This window comes from Rattus norvegicus, chromosome X, assembly GCF_036323735.1.
Source record: "Rattus norvegicus strain BN/NHsdMcwi chromosome X, GRCr8, whole genome shotgun sequence".
Classification (NCBI taxonomy): domain Eukaryota; kingdom Metazoa; phylum Chordata; class Mammalia; order Rodentia; family Muridae; genus Rattus; species Rattus norvegicus.
Window position 1 is genome coordinate 135,302,242 of NC_086039.1, and position 7,821 is coordinate 135,310,062.

General features: G+C 39.6%; 1 protein-coding gene across 1 annotated transcript in view; it reads right to left on the minus strand.

Annotated features, from left to right (window-relative positions):
• Nucleotides 1-5,937, minus strand: part of Frmd7 (FERM domain containing 7) — a 46,907-nt gene extending 40,970 nt beyond the window's left edge. The window contains exon 1 of the mRNA XM_017602404.3: nt 5,604-5,937. Within this exon, the coding sequence (XP_017457893.2) occupies nt 5,604-5,795 (192 nt within the window). The 5' untranslated portion in view covers nt 5,796-5,937. The remainder of the gene's footprint in view (nt 1-5,603) is intronic.
• Between the last annotated feature and the right edge of the window lie 1,884 nt (nt 5,938-7,821).

Below are 7,821 nucleotides of genomic sequence, written 5' to 3' on the forward strand. Positions count from 1 at the left end.
ACTACTATCTAAATTCATACTTTATAGGAGAGAGGGAAATGGGTGTCAGGAACCCTCTTCCTCTCTCAGTTCTTGTATGAGTTCTTTCGATGAATCCAGAAACCTAACTTATACACTAGCTGATTAACTACATAATACATAGTAGTTTTGCAATTCTTACATGTACACGGTGATCTTCACAACAGTGAATTCTGAAGAGATGATCAAAGCACAGAATAGCCTTACTATTTACACAAAGAACAAAGAATCTGGGAAGTAATGATGTGACAGTTTGGTATCTGCACTAGGGTGGTAAATTCTTGGGCTATCAATACAGAGATACCTGGCGGATGGATGTAGATACCATTAGAAGATTAGGGTTACTTCAAAGAGTTTGTTTATTCAAGGTCACTGCAGCCTTAATGACCAGTCTCTTGTGACCATGGCCCTTTCCCAGGTTTGGTATGTGAGGGCCATCTCTCCTGAAAGAACCATTATGACTTACTCCATGTTGAAAACACAGGCCATATGGCCCTTCTCAAAGTTACATGTCCTCAAATGATTTTAGTTTGAAATAATCAATAATCCAGCCTGGCTTATTTTGAAATTGGATATGGATGCTGCCTGGTTGGTGGCTCAGTCTCTGAGAGCTCCTAGGCGACCAGGTTAGTCGAGACTGCTGGTCTTCCTATGGGGTCTCCCTCCCTTTCAGCTCTTCAATCCTTCTCCTAATTCAATCATAGGGATCCTGACTTCAGTCCAATGGTATCTGCCTCTGTCTCAGTCAGTTGACGGTAGAGCTTCTCACAGGGCAGCAATGCTAGGTTCCTGAGTCTAAGCAAGACATAGCATCAGTAATAGTGTCAGGCCTTGGTGCCCTACTATGAGATGGACCCCAAGTTGGGCTGGTCATTGGAACACCTTCCCTTCAGTCTCTTCTCCATTTTTGTCCCTGCAGTTCTTTTAGACAGCCCTATCTTCTTTCTAACTCCACCTACCAAGCTGACCTTTTCCTTCTGTGAAAGGACCATGTTTTGTTCTTTTTGACATATTGATCTTTGTGTTTTTTCTTTTGCAGATATCATCTCATTCTACTCAACAACCTAAATATCTTACTCTTTGGGGAAATTTCCTGATCTTTTTTTTTTCTTTTTCTGTTAAGTCTGGGTTTTGACAGTTGTGATTCAGTTGAGACCCAGATAAGCTCCTCAAGGCCCCACAGCTCGTAAGTGCAGATTCTAATTTATCCTGGTTTATCAGCTTCAGATAAACATTATCGCTTTTCCATTGCTCCCCCATCACAACAGCTAGAGGAACAAAGAGCTGTGACTGGCCTAATATTACAGGGTTTGTAGCCTGAAATCCAGGTGCATTTTTATTATAGCAGAGCAGTCCCTGTCACTGCAGTTGGGAAGACATAGCCCTGTAATGTGGGACAAGAGGTTATCCAATTCTCTATTGACCGAATTACGAAAGTTCTCTCATCACTACAAACTGAAAAAGAAATTCCCAGACAAGCATCTATAAACTAAATCCCGCTGCTGATTCAAAAAAGAAAAAAGAAAGAAGTCATTGGGCAGTTCTTTGCTTTTCCATTTGGCTTAGACAATGCTTAGTCTTGACACTGCCTACCCTTTGTCTTTGTTAGCAAATGAGACCTTTATTGTGGGCTCCTGAGGGTATCAGCTGATTCATTGTGTGCATTTCTGGGTAATCACTGGATGGCCAGTAAGATCACCTAGCAATCAGATAAACGGTAAGTAAGTGCAGACATTTTTCACTCCTCCTTTTTTGACTTTAGTGTCTAGAAACTATCAAGTGAAGTGAGTTTTGAAAATCCAGAAACAGTAGCTTCTATGAAGACAAGAAAGCAGTAGAGGGATTGAGTGTATAGATGTCAGACCAAATTGCATCGACTGTGGTCTTGGAATAACTGTTTTCTAAAGCTCTCCATTTAAGCGTAAGGGAGCAAACAGCACTAGTTACAAGGAAGTTGAGGCACAGAGACACTCTTTCACTCCTACTGGTGTATATATGGGAAGTGTATTGGGAATTTGTAGTCAATATAAAAACCTTTAACAGTTCAGGAAAGTTTAGCTTTGGTCATATGCTTTCTTCGTTTTCTGGTGCTTTCCTCGAGGAAGCAAAATTGAATTTCCACTAAAACTTGTAATCACTTTTTGAGCCATATGATATTACTCTATATCTCCCCTGTCCACTCACTCTCACCGTTATCCAAAAGGCCACCCTTATCTTCTAAGGATATTAATAGTAGCCCTAAGGATGGTGCCAGAGTATAACAATGATCAGTTTTATGAAATATGTATGGCATCTTGAAAAGCAAGATGAGGTTTTTACTCTGTGTTCTTCCGAGGATCATACTTTAGTAGGCACGTTCTGACAGCACTAAAGTTCCCTGCCTTGCCCATACTTCCTTAATTCTCTTTTAAAAATTCACAGTGGAAAAGGGTGACTAACATTTTCAGATGCTTCATCTATAAAATCAACACACATTGCCTTAGAGCAAAGAAACTTCAAACAAACAGGATGTCTCTGGAGCCAGATGTTCTTCCTAATAATCTAGCTAAAGGGATTAACACGTTAAGGACAGAATAGGGCAGGTGCACACTAATCACATGAACAATTTAACAAGGGGAAAAAGAGTCACCCAAGCCAAGTAAATGTCCAGCTAACACTGCTTAGACTAGAATGTTCCTTGCTGAAAAGAGCTTTATGTAACCCTGTGCTAGCATTGGTTGCATACAAAACAAGGCCTGGACTTAAGAGATCCTAAATAATTTTTAAGTAAATAGCTCTATTAATGAATTAATAAATGTCAACGATGGGGCTTTGGTGGTTATAGATGCATCACCAGCCTGTTAAGTATTAGTACTACACATCTGTTCTTAAGATCTGATTTTCTGACATCATTTGGCCTTCTCGTGATTAATGAGGAGACCCCAGTGTACCTAATCTTATTGTAAATGGTGACCTTGGCATATGAATTTATAATAAGTCTTTGACTTAAATTCCTTGTGGAGTTTTGACAAATCAGATGTCTCAATCTATTGGTCTGAGCCCGATCTTGAATATTGAGAATACCATAAAGATAATGTCACTGGAATTTGGATAAAGGGTTCTGAATGTTGAATAATATTTCTTGGATGACATTATTCTATCTGATAATATATCCTTTTTTACATTTCTCCTGCTATACTTGCTAAAAATCAACACAGATGAGATTTTAGCTTGTGTAATAAATTACTTTCTTGAACCTTATCTTTAGACAATCTCCCTTACCTCTTCGGACTTCAGTTCACTACCAGAATCCCTATCACATGGCTTCCCTGAGCTACTAAATGGGCTCTTCATTATAAGCCCATGCATTACTCCAACCCGTTCAAAATATTAGGGCTAATATAAGAGGACTTTTGTCGACTTATTCTTTTGTTTGTTTTGAGCCAGAGTCTTATGTAGCTGAGGCTGATCTCAAACTGACTACGTAGCTGGTGCTGACCTGTAATCCCAGCACTTTGGAGATGGAGGGGTCATAGGATTGCACCATTCAGTTGCTCTTATGTATCTACATTAAAATGAGCAAACAAAGTTCCAGCATGGTGACCCTGACTACCTTGTTCAATACTTCTTCCATGAGTAAGGAAAAATAGGACCTGCTAATGATTTACAAAAGTCAGAAATGTTCACTGTATACTAAATTTTATATTCTTTGGGGAAATACAAAACAATATTTGTAAGCAATGTTTCAGGCTTTGGCAACTACTGTCTAATGAGTTTTCTGGATCCAGTTGAGGAAGGAAGAGTGTGGGGGAGAATTCTGGATTCAAAACCCTCATTCTGTACTTACGCACTATACAATGAGAGTGTACAAGCTATCCTGTGGTCCTGCACTCCCCACCATACTCTCATCATCATCACCACCACCACCACCACTACCACCATCATCATCATTTCTATGCCTACCATTGGTAAGGAGACACTATCATGTTAAATGGCTACATTCTAAGTCAACTTTTGTGCCCTCACAACAAAGATGCTTCTAGCACTGCAGCCCATGCTATTCCCACTCAGAAAGGCACTATGATTGCTACTCATGGTGCAACATTCCTCCAAGGAAAGGGTATCAGATGCTTTGACACACGAATTGCTGGGTATCAAATCTCTCTCGTTATATTCCCAAGGAGTACAATGTGTTGCAGCTGGAAAGATTCAATCTGACTTGAAGCCAAGTCAGGATGGCTTCAAGCTGCTGGAATTGGCTCCTGGGGAGGTGAATTCTGTGGCGTTATAGTACCGCGCTCCCTACTCCCCCTATAATTGGATCTGAATTAGAACTGCACATTCATAAAACTCCTCTGTCACTTTTGGTCAAAGATTTTCTTTTTGAGTTGCCTGAAGTATCTATTAAAAACTTAGCCTAAAGCAGTATCTTTTGAATACCCAGTTCAGTAATTTGGGTTCTGGAGCACTGGACCAGTCCACCACCAGCTTGCAAATGGACAAATTACTCAAAAGACATTTTCCACCCCTCAAATACACTTCCAAGAAAGAATAGGAAATGCCCCATAACTCTAATGGAATCCATTTGCTCCAAAAACCAAATCATTCAGGCCCGTGGAACTAGAAATGCCTTTTGCACATAAAACTGAATGGAAGAGACAGCAAAATAGGAGCTGAAACCAGAAAGTCATCACCAACGAAACAGGATTCAAATCAACATTAAATGCTCATTGGAAAAATGGGCTGCGCTCACACCCAACATCACGGCTGAGCTTAGAGTAGTTTTCAGTTTACGTGTAAAGGAAAATAAAGAACCAACCCACAACATTTTTGTACAAATTTCATGGAAAATGAACTGTTTGTTCCTTGTTAGAAGTGAATGTAAATGTCGCAGGAAAGAGCGGTTTGGCTTCCAATAAAACGAAAAGCAGAACATTTCAAAATGCTCACGCATAAATTCTGACATCAAATTGCACACATCTTAAGATGTTGCAGCTTGGAGCACTAGGTGATGTGCTTAATACATTTGTTCTTTCTTGAAGAGATGAGGTATAATTGTATGCCATCATCCTACTGTAGCTAGGAATTATATTAAGAACTCTGGAGTATAAGTGCTAAATGAAACTAAATCATCTCTTATCCTTTCTCCTCTCTTCGTGGCACTGCTTCCTGAAGTTCTCATTAGAGCTGTAAGTCTGCTCCACATAACCCGTAGATTTTTCTGAGGAAAGGGAGACAGCTTTCCCCTCGTTTCCCTCAGAACCTCAGGGAGTGAGACTCCCAGATAAATAATTTCACTGAACAATAATGCCTTATTGGGTAGTAGAATTAAGTTGTTGTTGCCTTTTCACAAATATTTAGCGTAGTTTTTAAATCTGTTTTCAATGTCCCTGGAGAAAAAAGAGCATGTTCTAGAAGAAAGGTTAATGGGAAAACATGAGCCACATCGTGACATTAAATACAGACTCCTTTTCCAAATCTAAAAACCACAGTCCTCTTTCATTCGGTTCTAAAGAAGATATAACAGTGCTGGCTAATGGGCTGTCCACAAATGACCATTATTGAATGAATAATAAAGGAATAATAGCGACGTGATTTCCACTTACATCAACCACAAAAATCTTCTGGGAATCATCCAAAAACTGCACTTTTAAATGGAGCATCCTCAGCGAGGCCGTTGGGCTGTGAGCAGATTCAGAATGCTGTGGGTGCTGTGACAGGAAGGGGGTTTTCTCCAGGAGTCTCCCTCTCGTCTGGATGCTGAGCACACTAGTGTCCCCCCACCCCCAGCCCGGCATCCCTACTTTCTGAGGGGCCCACTTCTATTTGCTTGAAGTAAAGCACACCCCAGGGCGTTTGCACTGCTGAGTGCTGGGGATCAATAGCATCCAGGCAGCCTCCTCTTTGGTCCACGAGAAATCCAACTGGACTTCAAACGGCCGCCTTTCTGCAAAGAAAAAGAAAACAGGAAGGAAACAGTCACAGCTCTCTTTCTTTAAAAGAGAGCAATTTGGAAACAGTTGGTTAAACTTCGAGAAGCTGAGAATAGCCATTCTCAGAAGCCAAAAGATGAGAGTTAACCTCGTTTTATACTAGAGATCCCAGGGCTCAGCAAGAAGCCACAGGATCCATGCTTTACACTTTAAAATATATCTAATTATTTTAAATTCACCTAATTTACAAATGAAAATTGATATATCCTTGGTTCTTATATATCCTTTATCTGTATATATCAAATATATGCTTTCAATTGTTTAAACTATCCATACCTTAGAAAAGAAAAATAACATAGCCAAGAAAAAATACAGACAGCTTCATTTCCACCCCTGCCTGCTTTGTTCTATGCCACATACCCTTATCAATAATCGAAATCGATCCGTTTCTTTTTCTTCTACTTGTTTTCCATCCAGTGCTTATACAAATACGTGCAAGCCAATCCAAATATATTTTCCCTATGTAGACAACAGGCTGTTATTATGCTGTTCGTTCCTTGCCTTTCTTACCCTCTTACTGCAAGTAGATCTCTGACAGCAGTGCAGAGAGCTTCCTCCTTTCTTCACACAGAGGCGTTGTTTTGTAGTGTGTAGAAAAACCACAGTATACTCAGTTGCTCTGAAATCATTCTTTCTGCCTCAACAAGGATGAAATAATTTTCTCCATTTGTGATGGTAGGTCCGACTTTCCACCAGATCTCCAGAAGTGGAGTTGCTGGTTAAAAGTAACACCATGTTAATCTTGTTCATCATTTCTAAGTTTCCCTTCATAAGGGCGTTATTGTTGAATTGTCACCCAAAATTCAACATGTGGAAGTAAAAACACGAATAATTACGGAAATCTGGGGGTGGTATTGGTCTGAAAGAGGTCATTAAATTCAAACAAGGTTACTGAGGTGAGATTTCACCCAATCTCACTGGTGTCTACAGAGGAAAAGCAAATTCAGACAGAAACACAGACAGAATAGACCATACACCAAGAATGTAAAGATAAGGGGGAGGAGAAGATGGACACCTTGGGAAGTGGCCTCATAAGTCATGTAAACACACTGAGCCCAGACTTCTACATCTGGTATTACGAGAAAAGGAATCTGTTGTTTATGTCAGCCAGTTTATAGGGCTTTGTTCTGGGAACACAGCAAACAAGGCAGCACTCGTAAGAGCAGTGGCAGAGAATGCCACAGTTTTTTCTCAAAAATGTGTGGTGTTCAAACTGGAAAGTGACAAGAAAAGAAATGTCAGTGTAGCCCTAAACTTCAATTGGTTTACATTGTAATGTTTAAAGAGCATGTCAATTCCTCTTAGGGGTGTAAACAATCCATCTGCCCTTTAAAATATCTTCTATTATCTTTTCTCCTCTACTTCTGGGAACACTTTTTAAAGTTAAGAAGAGTGTGGCCTGGTTATAGAACGCCTGTCTAACATATGTGAACTTCTGGGTTTGATCTCTCGCACAGCAAAATAAATAAATGAGAAAATAAACAAATGGACCAATAAATACATAAATAAATAAAATCACAATCATTTGGCATATGGCTTGGCGTCAGATACATTTTCATGCATTTGTCCTCTAGCTGGTAAATTTACTTATGTTGCATGTCTCATGGGAAATTTATATTTTTGTGTAATTAAACTTATCCAAAATATATAAAGAACTCAAGAATTCAGACTCCCATAAACCAGATAATCCAATTAAAAATGGGGTACAAAGTTAAACAGAAAATTCTCAACAGAGGAATCTCAAATGGCAGAGAAGCACTTAAAGAAATGTTCAACATCCTTAGTCATCAGAAAAATGCAAATCAAAACAACCCTGAGATTCCACCTCACA